Raw genomic sequence first — 19,279 nt, forward strand, 5'->3', positions numbered from 1 at the left:
TATAGTTAGGGGTGTGCATTTGGTTTTTCGGTTTGGTTTTGCACTATTCAGTTTGGATTTTTCGGTTTTTGGTTTTGTAAAAGTCTAACCCAATCCGATTCAAAATAAATTTGATTTGGTTTTCCCCTATTCGGTTCGGCTTTTTTCGGTTTGGTTATTCGGTTATGTCAATAATTAATAACATAACCAAAGTAATAATGTTTAATCCCTTAAATATACTTTCTAATATAAATCATAAGTAAAACTTAAAACACAATACTTATAAGTATACCTATTATAGATGTAATTTAAACATAAAATATAAATGTAATCATCATGAAAGGCAATAACCAAGAAGGGACAAAAGTGGTTAACTCCAACTTAATTCTAAACCTAAACATTATACATATAATTTGGATTTTTTCGGTTTTTATTTTTTAAAACTTGAAACCAAACCAAAAAACCAAACAAAGTAATTTATTAATCCAAAACCAATTCGAAAAACCAATCCAAATAAAAATTCGGTTTGATTTAGTTTGGTTATTCGGTTTAATCCGAATAGTGCACACCCCTAGCTATAATCGATTAAAATGCAAAAAACAATAATAAAATAAATATCTATATATCGTCAATATATATATAATTTATATTAAAAAAATGTTGCTGATAGAAGGATAATTTTCTCCTCAATAACACAAGTACTAAATGCATTAACAAGTAGGTGCGCATTATTGGCTTATTTATGTGTTCAAGATACCGTTTGAGCTTCTGTTTGGTTATAGATTTCGAAGTTGAAACTTGAAAATTTGAAATTTGAGTTTTTGAAATTGTGTTTGGATATGCATTTTACATAGAATTTTTTTAAAATTTTGTAAGTAGAAGTCCCAAAAACTATTATAAGCTAGTTTATAAGAATTTGAAAATCAAAATTTCAAAATTTAATTCAATAGACATTTAAAGATACTTTTTTAAAATTTATGATTAAACGCAACAAAAGAAAACTTTTTCTTGTTATAAGACTTTCCACCTGTCAAATCACGAATGTGACCTGGAAAATAAAAAAACTGTTTGAGGGTTCAACAATAGGCCATTAACAAGGATATTAATGTATCTCTTGAAATATTTAATAATAATATCCTCTACCAAAAGCTAAAATCTTATCATTAACAATTAATCATCATTAGCTTACTCTAAATATTCACAATGCATAAAATATTATCTTATATATATATATTATGACAACTAATGTGTCTTATTTCGAGATTAAAAATTATATCTGTTAAATTTAAATTTTGAATTTACTTTAGTATATTTCGTATATATATACCTCCTATGTTTTATTTTACTTGGTCCCTATATTAAAAATATACGTTTCATTGTAGTTGTCCATTTTTTAGCAAATCAAGAAAGTTCTGTTTTTTTTCATACTACCCTTAATTAAAGATTTCTTAAAAGATGTATCAGATCAATATGGGTCGAGTAATTTGAAAGGAAAGTAGTCGTATACTTTGTTAGCCTCTATAAATAAGAAAAAACGTAATCCAACTTAATCATACTCAAATCCAACATTTCAAAGCTTTTTCCAAAACCTCAAAAGTTCTCTTTGTTGTTATTCTTGAAAAAAGAAAGTGTCTGAATTAATTTCAGCAACACAATATAATATAATGTTTCATAATATCATGGTTATATTCTTCCTTTCTTTTTTGTTACTATTTATAAATTATTGTGAAGGGAAAGTGCAATTACCAAAAAACGTGGTAGTAAAAGCAGTATTTGCATTTGGAGATTCAATAGTTGATCAAGGAAGTAATAATTATGTAGCAACTATAGTAAAGTGTGATTTTCCACCTTATGGTAAAGACTTTAACGGTGGAATGCCCACCGGAAGATTCAGCAACGGCAAGACGCCGCCGGACTTGATAGGTAAACGTCTTGCTTTTACTGTTATATCGAGAGTTACTAGTCTTACGTATATATGGTAGATAACCTAATTAACCTTGTACATGGTAGATAAAATTATATGTATTACTCTCTTGGTTCTATCTGTTTGTATTACGTTTCTTTTTATTATGTTTTAAGAAAATGTCTTTTTTTTTCATTTTTCACAACTCGTTATTTTTCAATTTTCTTCGTGATATGTTTAAGATTATAAGATTAAAAGATATTTTGGTGCATTTTACATATCTTTGATTTAAGATCATAGGTTTTCAAAGTCTTCTTTACTTTCTTGAATTTTGTGTCAAATCAAAATCGGATAAACAAATTAAGACAGATGAAGTATTATTTAACGCTAATTAATAAAGTTGTTAAACTTAATAGGAATTTGCATGGCTCTTAATTAGCATCATGGCTTTAGTGACTTCTTTCCAGCCGGAGTTTATAGGGTAGGATAGGTAGAGTTATTATTTTGTTCCCTTTCTGTCTTAATTATTGTATTATTTTATTGACTTCTTTGTTATTGTATATTGTAAATTTTATCGATTTTGATATGTTTTACTTAAGTTGAGAGTTTATCAAAAACATTTTTTCTATTTTCATAAGATAGGAATAATATTGTCTATCACTTGTGAAATTACATTGAATATGTTATTATTGTTGTACCTTTTCAGAAGAGCCGGATCAGCCAAAAGTTTTAATTCTTCTAATTTTTTTCCTTGTTCGTACAATCATTTGGATTTTCATCAAAGTAAATTCGTAGCATAAGATTTAAAAAAAGTTTTTTACATTATATAGTTAATTCTCAATATACTAACCGATCGAGGGATCAGGGATATAGAATATACAAAAATTGTACATATTAATACATAAAAGCATATCATTAATTAAAATTCCATTTTCTGAAAAATTACATTATTCATAAAAGAAAATCTTAACTCCACCATTGAATTCGAAAAATTTTCTATCATAGAATGAAAATTCTCGTGACCTTACTATTTATTAATATACACTATTCAACTGCATGCAACTAACTTGTTAGTTACAACTGTACTTAGTAGTTAGGTTTAAGCATTTATACCTCACAGAAATAAAATATATCTTTTTCTCTTCTACTTTGTTTTGGAAAATAGATCATGTGTTGGTTACATTGTGGCCATAAGTGCAAATGGGACGAATTAAAATCAAATTATGACAAAACAATCTCAATATATTCTTTGATGTCACCTTGTCAAGTGAATGTAATTATTAATGCAAGGATAATTCTTTATTATATTATAAAAGATAAAAAAAAATTCAGGTTGTGATAAAAATAACACAAATTGCAAATTTAACCATTTCAGTTGAAGAATTGGGGATAAAAGATTTTGTGCCAGCTTACTTAGATCCAAATTTGAAAATTGAAGATCTCAAAACTGGAGTAAGCTTTGCATCTGGTGGTTGTGGATATGACCCTCTTACGGCTACCATCGTGGTAATTTATGTGATTCCATTTGATTTACACGAACTTTAACAAAAAAAAAATTGAAAAATTTTCGAAGTTTTTGATTTTCAATATAACATAATATTTTTATGTGACTATAAAAGTTTAGAAAAATTCCATTTCTTGCAACATATTAAAAATATAGTCATATTTACTACACTAACCAATTTGCCACACAGAAAATAGAAAAAAAAAAACACTAAGCTTTTTTCCTTTTTCATTTTTGTTTATGTTAATCAGTCAGCTATACCTCTATCAACACAACTAAATCAGTTCAAAGAATATATTGGGAAGCTAGAAGGGCTAGTTGGGGAAGAAGAAGCCAATGATATTTTTAAAAATAGCCTATTTTTGGTGGTTGCTGGTAGTGATGATCTTGCAAATACATATTTCACTGCTGGAGTTCGATTAAAGAAGGATGTTAACTCATATACTGATCTCATGGTGGCCAAAGCTTCTGAATTTGTCCAAGTTAGTATACCTTATGCTTGCTATTTTTCTAAAATTTTGTTTTATTTTCAATTTGGTTAGAAGTCCCTTGGAAGTTGTCACGATTCATGTCCATGACATCGTATTGTCTGATTTGTATGTGATGTTCATAATGGAGAGCGGGCTGATAATGAAGTCATAGAGAAGGATTGAAAGCTAGTTTCTAGACTGACAAACTTATGAAGAAAGGTGCACATAATAGTTTAGGGGAATTCCATATCGAAGTAAGAGGAAAGTAAAGAGTTTTATAAGAAATAACAAAGGTTCATAATAGTATCTAATATTTGAGCTCAATAATGGCGTAACAGATAAATATGTGAGGCATGTTGAATTAAAGCAAGCAATACGTGTCATAGACTTGAGTCTGTGAAAAAATCTCAATATATGAAGAGGAAACATATAGTTATTTATTTCCAATTTACATATTACTTTTTAGTTGATTAAGTTTTTTTGTTTTCTTGAAGGAATTGTACAATTTAGGAGCAAGAAAAATTGGGATATTTGGAATTCCTCCAATAGGATGTTTGCCAGCACAAAGAACACTAGCTGGTGGGCTACATAGAGTGTGTTCTGAAGAATACAATGAAGCAGCCCAAATGGCCAACACAAAATTCTCTACTGAAATTGATTCATTATCCAAAAAGTTGGCCCAGTCCAAGCTTGTGTTCTTAGATATCTATAATCCTCTTCTTGATCTCATTGTCAACCCTCAAAAATATGGTAATATACACTAATCCCTCATTTATTAATAACTCAATCTATTATGATCTGCTCAAATCCAACCTAATTCACCTGTTTGACACCTCTACTTATATATTCTGGGGATGTCAGATAGGCAGATTGGGTTGAATTTGGACAGATCAAGATGATTTAAGTATAAAAAAAAGAAGGTGATTTATTGATCTGTCCAAAATTTATTTTGGTTAAAACGTGTTGGACCAGTATGACTAATAAACAATGGGTCATACTGAATTATAATTTATTTGTTTGTTTTCTTATAATTTATTTATGAATATACTATTTTTTTTCTTTATTATGCTATATATAACATATCAAACAAAAGAAACATATTTTAAAAATTTGTAGTATAATTACAATTCAATTCCTTTGAATTGTCTAATTAACAAAACAGTCAACAAATACATATTTTGTATATTTAAGTACAAATAAACATATACTATACCATATACAAAAAATATATTCATGTATACAGTGTATATGTTTTGTATATTTTGGTCATATTGGTAAATAAGTTTGTTTTAACTGTACATAATGATATGTTTCCCAAAATATTTTGACCAGATTTTTCGTAGGATAATTTTGGGATACCTAATAGGCCAACTTTTAAAGGAGAATGAGTTCGACAAGTCATATTTTCATGAGATAATTTGATTTTTGAGACTACTTGTGCTTCTCCTTTTTAATCTTTATTTCTTATTTTTTGTTTGATCAATTTTGTTATTATGATTTTGTTGTAGGATTTGAAGAAGTTGATAAAGGGTGTTGTGGCACAGGAAAAATAGAGGTGACAGTATTATGCAATAAATTTAGTGGAACATGTGAAGATGATACAAAATATTTGTTTTGGGATAGTTATCATCCAACTGAAAAAGGTTACAAAATTCTTGTTGATCAGGTCCTCAATAAAAATGTTAACAAATTCTTCTAGATGAAGAGTGATAAAAAAAACAAAAAAATTACTCCAATCAAGATGTATATTCACCTATTTTGTTAAATTTGGGTAAAAAAGTCCAAAAAAAGAGTGTTCAATTAATCCATCCTTCCTGTGCTTTCTTTTTAATCCAATATTTATAAAGTTTTACTTCATGTAATAAGACACTAAATTCAAATTTATGTCATTGATAGTTCATCTATGTATTTCAAGTGTTTATGTTGGAAATTTATTATTTAAAAAATTGTTCATAGCAATGTCCTTAATTACTAATTTTACTTTTTCGGAGTTTATGTTAAATCTAATAGTTAGAGTTTGTTTGATGTAAACTAAAAGTGATCATTTTTTGGTAAATTTAACAAAGGACAAAAATTATTCGAAAATATATTTAAGAGATCAAATATGTCATATACATAAAAGGACCATTTTTGTTATCCTCTCATTTTGTTAGAGGGGAAAGATAAACGATAGTTGGAAGGCAATTTTATTTAGCATTAGCAATTTATTACCTTCTCTAGAACTGATAAAAAATGAATCAAGCATATCTCGTTCAACCTTAAAATGTTAAGTATGAACATCCACCTTATGTCAGGGACTTCATGGGTGGAACCCCTACTGGAAGGTTCAACAATGTCAAAACCCAACCGGACTTGTTAAGTAATATTCACCGTTGATGAATTTTGATAGTCGTCAGAGAGTACACATTTTTAATTACTAAATTGTATTATATCACCGCACGACCTTTCACGTGTGAGGCTTGCTTCATTTAAATGGACCAAAATCTAGACATTTTTCTAAGATAAAATTTGTGGCAACAATGAGTAATCTGATCACGTAGTACATTTATTTGGGCTTCTTGATACATTTGGGCACATGCACAAATCAGAATCAAGAAGCCCAAAACAAAACAAAAGACTAAATTTTTAAATGCAAATCTTAGATTAATCGAACCTGGAAAACAAAAAGAAGTAGACTATTGTTCTCATACCATTGTTGTCAAATCACATATTCAATGTTAAACCTCTTTGATTTAGCATAATCAATGTAGATGGTTCAACAATGAACAAACAGCTAACTCGATTAAGACATTTTTTCTTAAAGATATTTAATAAGCTTAAATTGACTATTATTTCCAAAAGACAACTTTCACAAAATGTCCCAACTTTGGTCGGATTTGCTGTTGCGATACTAAACTTTCATGAGGACCTATTACCTCCCTAGACTATTTAATACCGTATTTTAAACATATATATTTGCCCATGTGGACATAAAAAATAATGCAAAATTATAAATAGTAATGTGTCCACGTGGGAACATATATACCTTTAAAATACACTATTAAATAGTTCAGGGGGTAAAAAATACGATATTAAATAGTCTAGGGAGGTAATAGATCCTTATGAAAGTTTAGTATCGCAACAGCAAATCCGACCAAAGTTGGGATATTTTTCAAACCCTTATCCCTATATTATTATTTCATTATTACAATAATGTTAATAAGAAAATAAAGACCTTTAGACCAAACATATACACATCTTAAATTAAAAGAGAGAAAAAATTACACACACGTCAAAATAAAGTGGTCTATATTAAATAGCCTATTTCAAGTAAATATCACACCAACTAATTCCAAACTACCATTATTAATGTATAAATCGAATTGTTGGATGTCATAATTTGGAAGGATTTATTCCATCTTAGCACTATTATATTTTTTTCCCCTTAATTAAGAGAAAGAAAGAGAAGAATTAATAAAGGGATATAAATAATATGTTGTTCCAATCAATTCGTAGATTGCTATATATACCATAGTTACAACAGCGACATTTATTTAGCAGCGACTGAACTAATGTCATTTATTCAGAGTCGCTAAAATATTTAGCGGCATTTTATAAAGTACTAGTTATAAATATTCATTTTTAGTGTTTCTAAATATAATATATTGATGATTATATTATTGCCACTAGATAATCACCGCTAAATCCTGAATTATTGTGGTGTATACTCGTATTAATTCTCATAACAGTTTTAGGCCTCCATGTTTTGAGAAATCTACCAAATATATATCACGCGTAAGACAATTTGATAGTGATGTTTTTTTAAATTTAAATTGCGCTGTATATCATTTTTTATAAATAAAAACATTGCGTTGTATATTTTCAATACTTTATAGTTTATAATTTTATATCATTAGTCTCTCTCTCTTATTATTTTTTTTTAATAAAAAAACTTCACTAGAGATTAGAGAATGCTTTAATAACACGTTTGGTTGCATCTTTTAATGCAACAATGAAATTACTAATTGAATAGTAGTATATTTCCGAATTAAATATCATACTGCATTATTGAATTGAATTACTGTAGTTACAATAGGTTATGGATTGAACATTTTATTGAATATTCTATTTCTAAATTGGATACTATAGTGTTGAATCAAATATTGTGTTTTTGTATTGAATATTGTAGCTACATTAATTTCGAATTGAATATTTGTGTTTTGTATGAATATATTAGGTATTGAAGTTCAAACTGAATATTGTAATTTTGAATTGAAAACTCTGTTTCTAGATGTAACTTTATATCTCGTGTATTTTTGAAGAATGATCGAAGAATTTTCTAAGAAATCGGTGTATGTTAAAGTCGTGTATTCATAAATATGATTAATGCCAAAGTTTAGGGATATTTACCCATAGAGTTAACACGTTGTCGCATTTTTTTTATTCTTACTACACTTGTTATAATTTATAAATATTTATAGAATTCTCAAAGTAATTATTGTTGTACTATGATATATTGTGAAAAGAGGATTAGCAGGGCTTTAAGTTGAATCTATTTTCCAAAAAGTTGAAAAAAAAAATATATATAATGCATCATGCATTGAAATATCATACTTTACCTCAATCAACGAAAACAATTACTACTTCCCTAATAATAAGATGAGTACTCTTTTTGTCCATCTTTATATGTTCATGTTTAACTTAACATTAATGAAGAAGTCAGAATTTTGGTGAAAGAAATGTAAATTTTTTTCTTATTTGTGTGAAAGATATATAAAATTAAATATATACTCATAATAGCTAACATTTAATATTTGTATAACACACAATTTTACAACAAAAAATGTGCATCGAACCACCCTTCGCATAAGGTGACTCTGCCCCTTACTTAACACACCCTTCAAAGAACAATAAATAAAATAATTACAGGCGATGAAACTTCTAATAAAAATGTGAAAGGCATAACACTTGTACACCTATAATTAACAAGTCGGGTGCATTATTGGTTTATTTACGTGTCTATAATTAGTTTGAAACATTCAACATACAGATGAAGTGACTTAATAACGAAAGGAGACTTTTTTCAATTTTCTTGTACGTGTCTCGACTCTCGTGGACACATGTTCAATTATAAATTTCGGACGTGTACATCTAATATTGACGTGATATAAATTTTAGAGATGTGTAGATGATTATTTCATAATAAGTTAGAATATTCAACTGATACGATAAAAACGAGTTAAAATATTATTTTGTAAGTATGGGCATTTTCAAAGTGAAATATTTAATTGTCAGTTAAGATCAAATTAAGTCAATGACAAAGACATTTATCTCTTTGCATTTATTTGATAATATTGTCTACCAAAGTTGAACTTACCAATCACCATTTGCTTACTCCAAATCTCCACAATGTTTATATATGCCTATCATTCTAAATATTTTTTTATACTATTAGACCATTTTAATCTGTTTGTAATAATGGGTTTAAAATTACAAATCCTATAATATATTATATTTTAAGAAAATCTACATGTAGATATTTTGAGTGACATAGTACTATTTTTTTTAATAAAAAATTACACTTATTAGATGATGCATATAACTTAAACTCCTATATATTCTTAGCCGTCTCTATACTCAACTCCAACATTTCAAAGCTTTTACAAAACCTCAAATGTTCTCTGTTTGTCCCTATTTATGCAACAAAAAATAATAATTGTGCATAAGATCATGGTTATACTAAACTACTTTATTTGTTTCGTGTTAATGTTAACTATAAGGTCATGTGAAGGGAAAGTACAGTTACCAAATAACGTTGTTGTAAAAGCAGTATTTGCATTTGGAGATTCAATTGTTGATCAAGGAAATAATAATTATATTCCAACTATAGCAAAGTGTAATTTTCCACCTTATGGTAAAGATTTCAATGGTGGAATTCCAACCGGAAGATTCTGCAACGGCAAGACGCCACCGGACTTGATAGGTACGTAATTAAACATACACATATAATTTTTTCGAAAAAGGATCATATTTGCCCTTACAGTTGCCCCTTGTATTCTCCTAACGGAGATAAGGGCAAATACAGAGTGTAGGGTAAATTTGATCATTTGAGGAGGGATAGTAAAATATTTCAGGGTTAAATGTTGGAGTAAAGTTTTAGCTACTATTAGAGGGATTAATATCGTAACATGGTATATATCAAATGATTTCTTTAAATACAAATGTAAAATTTAAATTATTGAACTTTACTGAATCTGTAACTTACGATAAGGCAAATAAAACTCTTTACTATAAAATATTTATCCAGGATGATATTGAAAAATGACAAATAAAAATAACACAAATTGCAAATTTGACCATTTTCAGTTGAAGAATTGGGGATAAAAGAGTATGTACCAGCTTACCTAGATTCAAATTTGAGAAGTGAAGATCTCAAGACTGGAGTAAGCTTTGCATCTGGTGGTAGTGGATATGATCCTCGAACATCTACCCTAGCGGTAACTTTAAAACTTGTGATTTTAAATATGACGTACGTTTCTTTGTGTGGCTATATAAAATCTGAAGTATCTCAAAGTTAAGAAAATAGTCATTTTGCAACATATTAAAAATATAGCCATGTTTAACAACACTAGCCATTTTATCACACAAGAAAAAATAAAAAGGAAACAATAATCTTTGCTCCTATTTTTTTGCTTTGTTTATGTTTATCAGTCAGCTATACCTTTATCAACACAATTAAATCAATTCAAAGAGTATATTGGGAAGCTAGAAGGATTAGTTGGAGAAGAAGAAGCCAACTATATTTTAAAAAATAGCCTATTTTTGGTGGTTGTTGGAAGTGATGATCTTGCAAATACATATTTCACTCTTGGAGTTCGATTAAAGCAGGATATTGACTCATATACTGATCTCATGGTGGCCAAAGCTACTGAATTTCTCCAAGTAAGTATACCTTTATAGTCGGATTTTAAAGCAGTGAACATGAATCAGTCGGATCAATGAGTTTCAGTTATCAAATGATTAAATCGATAGTTCTTTATTACTAATTATTATAAATATTAATTTGCACTAAATTTTGTGTTGATTCAAGTTTTTTTTTTCTTGAAGGAATTGTACAATTTGGGAGCAAGAAAAATTGGGATATTTGGAATTCCTCCAATAGGATGTTTGCCATCACAGAGAACATTAGCTGGTGGGCCAAATAGAGAATGTGCTAAGGAATACAATGAAGCAGCCCAATTGGCTAACACAAAATTCTCAATTGGCATTGATTCACTATCCAAAAAATTGGCCCAATCCAAACTCGTGTTGATAGATATCTATAATCCTTTTCCTGATATCATTGTCAACCCTCAAAAATATGGTACTATATACTGATCCTTCTATAAATTCATGAATAATATTAGGGACGCCAAACAAGTAGGTTGGGTTGAATTTGGACAGATCAAGATGAGCGTGTTAACTGTTAGGATGATATGATATAAATTAATTGTAGATGTCTTTAGAGTGAATAGATAACAAAATTTCTTCACACTATTGGTATACTAGACAACTTGTGCTTCTTCATTTTGTCTTTATTTTCTTGTATTCTTATTTTATCAATATTGTTATTGTGGATTTTTTTGTAGGATTAGAAGAAGTAGAGAAAGGATGTTGTGGCACAGGAAATATAGAGGTGACAATATTATGCAATAAATTCAGTGGAACATGTGAAGATGATACAAAATATTTATTTTGGGATAGTTATCATCCAACTGAGAAAGGTTATAGGATTCTTGTTGATCAAATCTTGAAAAAATATGTCAATAGATTTTTGTAGATGATGAGCTCAATCAAGATCAAGATTATGTATCACCAAATTTGTATAATTTGGATCAAAGGTCCAAACTTTTTTTTTTGTTCAATTAATAGTTCATTTATGTACATCCAAGTGTTTATGTTGGAATCTAATAAAAAAATACTGTTCATGACAAATGCTTGGTCCCTACTAATTTTGACTTTTCCGAGTTTGTTAAAAAATTTGACATAAACCAAAATTGATCATTTTTGGTAAACTTAATAAAGGACAAAATTGACTCATGGGTCTATCTTTTATAGTTTTTTTTTATCCAACAAAGGTAGGGTGTAGGGGTAAGGTCTACATACACCTCACTTTCTCTACACATCACACGACATAAAAAATAAATCTTTACAGTCAATTAATTAACGACAACTTAATTTCCGCTAGATATATCTTTTAGAGCCAATTACTACTGACATATTACATTTTAACACTTGTTGTAAATATCGTTTAAGTCTATAGCGGCATTATATCTAATGATAATTAACTAATGCCAATAATGTTTTAGCTTTCTCTATTAATATGTATATTTATTGTCATTAAAAGTTATTTTTGTTATAGTGTCATTTATAGACACACACTGGGTGTTGTTGTTGTGGTGGTGGTGTTTTGATAAAGGACTAAAATTGTTCAAGAATATATATTTAAGAGATCATTTTGAACATGCCAAAAAACATAAAGGGACCATTTTTGTTATTCTCTTCTTCTTTTTTTAGGACAAAAAAAAGAGAAGAAATAATGAAATGACGTGCAAGATTTTGCATATTTGAGAAATTAACCACAAAAGTCAAGCTACTCGATGTAATCCTTATGACTAACATATATAAGTGTATAACTTAAATTCCCTATATAATATGTACTTTCTTAGCCTCTATGATATGTACTTTCAAAAGCCTTCCATTTTCTTTGCAAAAACATTGAGTGTCACACAAATTGAGATGCGTATCTCGTAAAAAAAAAGGAAAATTATACATAATGACAAACTATTAATTCAAATTAAATGGTATAATCACACTTTGATTTAATTGTGTCCTGTAGCAAACTGTTTGTCAGCGCCTCTCTCCCTCAAACTCTCGCTCGCCACTCTCCTCTCTCGCTCACTCCCTTTGTGCTCGCCTCTCTCGCTTTATACAACAGAAGTGTATAAATTGTGTTTCTGTTTGTATAAAGCGAGAGAAAATTGTATATACACATGCAAATACATATATATTCGTCCTATACACTTATAATTATACAATAAAAATATTTCCCTGCCCAGTTCTCTTTTGTCTTTCTCTCTTTCTCGTTTTATACAACAGAATTGTATAAATTGCGTTTCTGTTTGTATAAAGCGAGAGAAAATTGTATATACACATGCAAATACATATATATTCGTCCTATACACTTATAATTATACAATAAAAATATTTCCCTGCCCAGTTCTCTTTTGTCTTTCTCTCTTTCTCGTTTTATACAACAGAATTGTATAAATTGCGTTTCTGTTTGTATAAAGCGCAAGAAAATTGTATATACACATGCAAATACATATATATTCGTCCTATACACTTATAATTATACAATAAAAATATTTCCCTGCCCAGTTCTCTTTTGTCTTTCTCTCTTTCTCGTTTTATACAACAGAATTGTATAAATTGCGTTTCTGTTTGTATAAAGCGCAAGAAAATTGTATATACACATGCAAATACATATATATTCGTATTACTCCGTACATGTCTTTTGTGGTAGGTTGATGGCCCAGCGGTTTAGGCTTAGAATTTTCATGTTGGAGGTCTCAAGTTCGAAACTCCTTGCCAGCAAAAATAAGGGATTTGTCTTCTGGGTCGAGCTCATCATATTGGGCTTGCCTAGTGCCCATTACCTCTCGTGTGGTTTGCGAGATATTGTATAGGAGTTGAGATTTTACTCTGTGCACACCTAAATAGTAGCGCGGCTGCATATAAAAATACTTTCTTAGCCTCTATAAAAATAAACAAAAACCCGATTAAAAACTATACTCAAAAGTTCTCCAAGAAAATAATAATGATGCATAAGATCATGGCTATATTATACTACTTTGTTTATTTTGTGTTAATTTTTACTATAAGGTCATGTGAAGGGAAAGCGCAATTATCAAAAAAATTGTTGTAAAAGCAATATTTGCATTTGGAGATTCAATTGTTGATCAAGGAAATAATAACTATATATCAACTATGGCCAAGAGTAATTTTCTACCTTATGGTAAAGACTTTAACGGTGGAATTCCAACCGGAAGATTCAGCAACGGCAAGACGCCGCCGGACTTGCTAGGTAAAAATACACATATATATTCTCTCAGAAAAAGAGTCATATTTGTTTTTCTACTTTTCGAAAATTGTTCATATCTTGATGAAAAATAACAATAAATTTGAAAATTTGACATATTTGTCCGTTTTCAGTTGAAGAATTGAGGATAAAAGAGATTCTGCCAGCTTATTTAGATTCAAATTTAAAAAGTGGAGATTTTAAAACTGGAGTAAGCTTTGCATCTGGAGGTTGTGGATTTGATCCTCTAACATCTATCATTACGGTAACTTTGAAATTTGTGATTTTAATAAATACAACGTACAATATATATTTGTATGGCTATTTAAAAAATAAAAAATTGTCATTGATACTATATAAAATATGAAGTTTGATTTTAAAATATTTCAAAAGTTTAGAAAATAGTCAGTTTTGCAACATATTTAAAATATAGCCATATTTAACAACACTAACCATTCTTGTCTCTCACACACACACAAAAAAAACTCTATTTTTTTCTCTTGTTTATTTATTTTTGGTTTATGTTAATTAGTCAGCTTTATCTCTATCAACACAATTAAATCAGTTCAGAGAATATATTGGGAAGCTAGAAAGGCTAGTTGGAGAAGAAGAAGCTACCTATATTTTAAAAAATAGCCTATTTTTGGTGGTCGCTGGAAGTGATGATCTTGCAAATACATATTTCACTCTTGGAGGTCGATTAAAGCATGATATTAACTCATATACTGATCTCATGGTGGCCAAAGCTACTGAATTTCTCCAAGTTAGTATATACCTTTATGCCTATTATATTTTCATTTAATCAGATATCAAATGATTAAACCGATAAAAGAATGAATTCGTATATACAACTTTTGTATATCAATACAAAGTTGGGATATCAATTTTGTATTGATTCAATTTTATTTTTCTAAAAGGAATTATATAACTTGGGAGCAAGAAAAATTGGGATATTTGGAATTCCTCCAATAGGATGTTTGCCATCACAAAGAACATTAGCTGGTGGGCTACATAGAGTGTGTTCTGAAGAATACAATGAAGCAGCCCAAATGGCCAACACAAAATTCTCTACTGAAATTGATTCATTATCCAAGAAGTTGGTCCAGTCCAAGCTTGTGTTCATTGATATCTATAATACTTTTCTTGATCTTATTGTCAACCCTAAAAAATATGGTACTATATACTTATCCTTCTATTATTTTATGACTTATATTAGGGACACCAAACATGTAGGTTGATTCAAATTTAGACAGATCAAGATGAACTGAGTTAAGAACTGGATAGGTTATTGAGTTATCTAATGGTTGGCTAAATTTAGACGGAGTTTTATTTAACCAAAGTTACTTAGACTGAAATGAGTTGATTTAAATTAAATGGGTTAAACAATCGACCATAACCCTATTATCCTTACAATTATTAATAAATTTTAATTCTTTATTTGTTTTCTTATAATTTGCTTAACCTAATAAACCATTTTTCTTCTTTCGTTGTTATAACCATATATAACATATCAAATGAAAAAAGTACTTTGACATTATTTTAAGGACATATATCTTTAAGGTGATCTGATAACACAAAATTTCTTCACACTATCGATATACTGTATGGTTTGTGCTTTTCCATTTTTGTCTTTATTTTCTTATATTCTTGTTTGAGATCATCTATTTTATTATTGTGGATTTGTTGTAGGATTTGAAGAAGTAGAGAAAGGGTGTTGTGGCACTGGAACAATAGAGGCGATAATATTATGCAATGAATTTAGTGGAATATGTGAAGATGATACAAAATATTTGTTTTGGGATAGTTATCATCCAACTGAAAAAGGTTATAAAATTCTTGTTGATGAGATCTTAAAAAAATATATTAACAATTTCTTGTAGATTATGAGGTTAATCAAGATTATGTATAATCAAAATTTTCTACTTTGGATCAAGGCTCCAAAAAATGTGTTCAATTAATGGTTCATTTATGTGTACATCCAAAGTGTTTTATGTTGGAATCTAATAAAAAAAATAATTGTTCAATCATGATGAATAGTTGGTATTTAATGGTACCTATTGCTAATTCTAATTTTTTTGAGTTTATCGAAAAAAATCTTTATATCTTAACGACATAAGAATAAAGTATATATATACTTTATTCTTTAATTTCTAGACCTTATTTGTAAAATTATACTGAATATATTGTTATTGTTAATGCAACACGCTTATATGGTATTTAATTGTGTGGGTTTGTTTAATTAAAGTCGTGTTGAGGAATATTATAGTAGTTAGCTAGTTAAATTACTTTTTTCTATATATAAAAAAGTAAATGTAGGAGTATTTCGTGGATAATTGATTAATTAATTAATCCAAATTCTTCTATCACACTTTTCTCGTTGCTTAGCACTTTTTTCCACGACTCTCTCGTTAACACAAGAATAATAACATGAACTATCATCAAAATAGAGTTTAAGTTCTACGCATTAATGATGTATAATATATTTACATAATTAGATACTTAAAATATAATTGTGTGTAATTCTATTTAATAATATTAATTTGTAGTTGAGAATAAACTATTAACATGAAATATAATAGGTAAAACGGAAAAGAGTGATCATCTGTTACGAGACTCAAACCCACCACTAAAATTGACACGTGGAAAGTCAATACACATTTTAAATTTACTTCTATCTTTGTGAGGTAGAGATATTATTTCCGAAAGAAAAGTATCCGAACACTAGATTGTAAAAAATTTAACAGCAAAATAACAAGATACAAATTAAATACAACAACAAATATACTAATTTTACACTATCAGTATCAGTGCATACAAATTAAACTCTTACGAAACGTCTTCCCCCATAATATGACGAAAGTTCTCAACGTCTTAACGTCCATCCTACCCCAAACGTAACAATTTATATATGACGTACGAATTCTTCTCTCTATATATAAATATTTATTTATTTTTTCAAAAACCTCAAATTTCTTTGATAAATTTTCTAAATATTTTTAGTGCATAGAATAGTAATAATGGCTTTATTGTGTGCTGTTTTTATAATGTTATTTATTTCATGTGAAGCAAAGTTGCAATTACGTAAGGACATAAATATAACGGCTCTTTTTGCTTTTGGAGATTCAATTGTGGATCAAGGAAATAATAACAATTTAATTACTCATGCAAAGTGTAATTTTTTACCTTATGGAAAAGATTTCATGGGTGGTAATAAACCAACTGGAAGATTTAGCAATGCCAGGACACCAGCAGACATGTTAGGTATATCATTTATACACGCTATAAAACGTGATATTACTTATACAAAATTTAATATCAGCATAACTCGTTTAATTTAAAATGAAATTGATTAGTTGAGGAGTTTTACCATATGATCACTAATATTTGTTCTATTTCAGTTGAAGATTTTGGGATTAAAAAGCTAATGCCAGCTTATCTAGATTCAAATTTAAAAGTTGAAGATTTAAAAACTGGAGTAAGTTTTGCTTCAGGAGCTTCTGGATTTGACCTTTTAACTCCTATTGTCGCGGTAACTTCTTATTCTATCCAATTATTTACATGTAAAGTTACTTTTTAATTCACTACTAAAAAACAGGAATTAGCGACAGATAAATTTAACAGCTGAACAATTAAACTTGTTCGCAACTAATTCCACTTTTTTAAAAGTGAATAATGATTACCTATATATTTTCTTATATATATTTTTTATTTATGTAAATTAGTCAGCTTTACCCCTATCAGTACAATTAGCACTTTTTCAACAATATATTTGGAAGATGAATGGATTTATTGGTGAAGAAGCAACAAAGAATATTGTTAAAAAGAGTCTTTATATAGTAGTTGCTGGAAGTGATGACCTATGTAATACATATTTCATGCTCAAATTTCCAAGGAAGATACAATACAATGTTGACTCATATACAAATCTTATGGTAGATGGAGCTTCCAATTTTATCAATGTAAGTATAAATACCTATATTTCCCTTTTTTCACGTTTTGATTATATATTGAGTTTAAGTTCTGTATATTGACATTATATAATATTGTATGTGTAATAAGTTATGAGGTCGGATATATATACCTTACCTCAAGTGACACCACCTGTTATTATTGTATATTGTTTATTTATTCAAATATAATTACAACTTATGAAAAGTCCTATGTATGTACAACTGACAATAATAATAAGCAAGTTCTTATGTACAACAGACAATAATAAAAAGCAAGTTATGGTAATACTGAGATTAGCAAAAATGACGTGAAATTAGATTACTAGTATATATAATGATTATGTCCTGAGAATCAACTTTTATCTTGAATCGTTATCGATCATTATGGTGTTAGGCATTTTTTTTAAAAGCTTTGATCTTGTAATTATGAAATGTTAGCTATAGTTTCATCTCAAAGAAAGCATGAACTTATATATAACCCAACAATTGAATCGATTTTTATGATTATAAGCTCATTTCAACTAAAGCATAAACTTATATAACAAGTCGATTTTATGATTATAAGTTTATTTATATATCATATATATTTTGATTGTTACTTTTTTTTTTTTTAAAGGATTTGTACAATATGGGAGGAAGAAGAATTTGGATATTTGGGCTTCCACCAATAGGGTGTTTGCCATCACAGATACTGCGAGGTGGAGGTCCATCTAAAATTTGTGTCGATGAATACAATCAAGCAGCCCAAATAGCAAATACCAAATTATCAAATAAAATTTATTCATTAAACAAAAAATTGCCTCAAATCGAGCTTCTTTACATCAATATTTACGATCCTTTACTCGATATCATCGTCAACCACGACAAATATGGTACAATATTAAACACCAATCTTCTCCAACTTCATATTCGTAGATGAATTTTAGATCAATTATATTTTGATGAACTAATTTTTCTGTCACTCGTAAATCTTAGGTTTTGAAGATGCATTGAGTGCGTGCTGCCAAGGAGGGAATGTGTACTTATTATGTGACAATATCACAAGAATATGTGAAAATGACGCAAATTATTTATTTTGGGACAGTTATCATCTCACTGAGAGAGGTTATAGGGTTCTCCTTGATCAAATCTCCAATTAATAATCTTATTGTAAACATTAATTATATATCAAGATTTGATTATAATCCAGTTAATAAACATTTGATTAATTTAAGGCTGAAAATTATTGTGTTTCATTTCAATATTCTACTGGAATTTGATTGTTGTCGTAGTATAACCTAATATGATCTATCAGTGTAATTTAATCCTCTATAACTAGTTACTTACTATTTATCTAGATTACAATCAATATTATTAGCCAAATTATTTTTTAAT

General features: G+C 28.6%; 4 protein-coding genes across 4 annotated transcripts; all 4 read left to right on the forward strand.

Annotated features, from left to right (window-relative positions):
* The first annotated feature begins 1,529 nt into the window (after positions 1-1,529).
* On the forward strand, positions 1,530-5,764 carry LOC107057686 (GDSL esterase/lipase EXL3-like). The gene is made up of 5 exons (XM_015306425.1): positions 1,530-1,902; positions 3,258-3,388; positions 3,638-3,868; positions 4,351-4,606; positions 5,365-5,764. The coding sequence occupies exons 1-5, from the start codon at positions 1,644-1,646 to the stop codon at positions 5,553-5,555; spliced, it is 1,068 nt and encodes a 355-aa protein (XP_015161911.1). The 5' UTR covers positions 1,530-1,643; the 3' UTR covers positions 5,556-5,764.
* A 3,615-nt stretch (positions 5,765-9,379) lies between these two features.
* LOC102603803 (GDSL esterase/lipase EXL3-like) lies at positions 9,380-11,809 on the forward strand. Its single transcript, XM_015306424.1, has 5 exons — positions 9,380-9,818; positions 10,202-10,332; positions 10,547-10,777; positions 10,943-11,198; positions 11,464-11,809. The coding sequence occupies exons 1-5, from the start codon at positions 9,533-9,535 to the stop codon at positions 11,652-11,654; spliced, it is 1,095 nt and encodes a 364-aa protein (XP_015161910.1). The 5' UTR covers positions 9,380-9,532; the 3' UTR covers positions 11,655-11,809.
* A 1,595-nt stretch (positions 11,810-13,404) lies between these two features.
* Positions 13,405-15,835, forward strand: LOC102604139 (GDSL esterase/lipase EXL3-like). The gene is made up of 6 exons (XM_006342177.1): positions 13,405-13,538; positions 13,771-13,961; positions 14,090-14,220; positions 14,488-14,718; positions 14,873-15,128; positions 15,645-15,835. The coding sequence occupies exons 1-6, from the start codon at positions 13,405-13,407 to the stop codon at positions 15,833-15,835; spliced, it is 1,134 nt and encodes a 377-aa protein (XP_006342239.1).
* A 1,109-nt stretch (positions 15,836-16,944) lies between these two features.
* Positions 16,945-19,077, forward strand: LOC102605919 (GDSL esterase/lipase EXL3-like). The gene is made up of 5 exons (XM_006342008.1): positions 16,945-17,216; positions 17,354-17,484; positions 17,678-17,914; positions 18,522-18,777; positions 18,881-19,077. Exons 1-5 carry the CDS (start codon positions 16,973-16,975, stop codon positions 19,042-19,044), a joined length of 1,032 nt encoding a protein of 343 aa, XP_006342070.1. The 5' UTR covers positions 16,945-16,972; the 3' UTR covers positions 19,045-19,077.
* The last annotated feature ends 202 nt before the right edge of the window (positions 19,078-19,279 follow it).

This window comes from Solanum tuberosum, unplaced genomic scaffold (assembly GCF_000226075.1).
Source record: "Solanum tuberosum cultivar DM 1-3 516 R44 unplaced genomic scaffold, SolTub_3.0 scf00032, whole genome shotgun sequence".
NCBI classification, from domain to species: domain Eukaryota; kingdom Viridiplantae; phylum Streptophyta; class Magnoliopsida; order Solanales; family Solanaceae; genus Solanum; species Solanum tuberosum.

What these genes read in the sequence shown, in the direction of transcription:
- LOC107057686 (XM_015306425.1), top strand. Translation starts at nt 1,644, where the DNA reads ATGTTTCATAATATCATGGTTATATTCTTCCTTTCTTTTTTGTTACTA. An exon ending in GACGCCGCCGGACTTGATAG is followed by an intron (nt 1,903 to 3,257) that starts GTAAACGTCTTG and finishes TAACCATTTCAG; the next exon opens with TTGAAGAATTGGGGATAAAA. An exon ending in AAGCTTCTGAATTTGTCCAA is followed by an intron (nt 3,869 to 4,350) that starts GTTAGTATACCT and finishes GTTTTCTTGAAG; the next exon opens with GAATTGTACAATTTAGGAGC.
- LOC102603803 (XM_015306424.1), top strand. Translation starts at nt 9,533, where the DNA reads ATGCAACAAAAAATAATAATTGTGCATAAGATCATGGTTATACTAAAC. An exon ending in CTCGAACATCTACCCTAGCG is followed by an intron (nt 10,333 to 10,546) that starts GTAACTTTAAAA and finishes TATGTTTATCAG; the next exon opens with TCAGCTATACCTTTATCAAC. An exon ending in AAGCTACTGAATTTCTCCAA is followed by an intron (nt 10,778 to 10,942) that starts GTAAGTATACCT and finishes TTTTTCTTGAAG; the next exon opens with GAATTGTACAATTTGGGAGC.
- LOC102605919 (XM_006342008.1), top strand. Translation starts at nt 16,973, where the DNA reads ATGGCTTTATTGTGTGCTGTTTTTATAATGTTATTTATTTCATGTGAA. An exon ending in TTTTAACTCCTATTGTCGCG is followed by an intron (nt 17,485 to 17,677) that starts GTAACTTCTTAT and finishes TATGTAAATTAG; the next exon opens with TCAGCTTTACCCCTATCAGT. An exon ending in GAGCTTCCAATTTTATCAAT is followed by an intron (nt 17,915 to 18,521) that starts GTAAGTATAAAT and finishes TTTTTTTTAAAG; the next exon opens with GATTTGTACAATATGGGAGG.
- LOC102604139 (XM_006342177.1), top strand. Translation starts at nt 13,405, where the DNA reads ATGGCCCAGCGGTTTAGGCTTAGAATTTTCATGTTGGAGGTCTCAAGT. An exon ending in CCTAGTGCCCATTACCTCTC is followed by an intron (nt 13,539 to 13,770) that starts GTGTGGTTTGCG and finishes GGTCATGTGAAG; the next exon opens with GGAAAGCGCAATTATCAAAA. An exon ending in AAGCTACTGAATTTCTCCAA is followed by an intron (nt 14,719 to 14,872) that starts GTTAGTATATAC and finishes TTTTTCTAAAAG; the next exon opens with GAATTATATAACTTGGGAGC.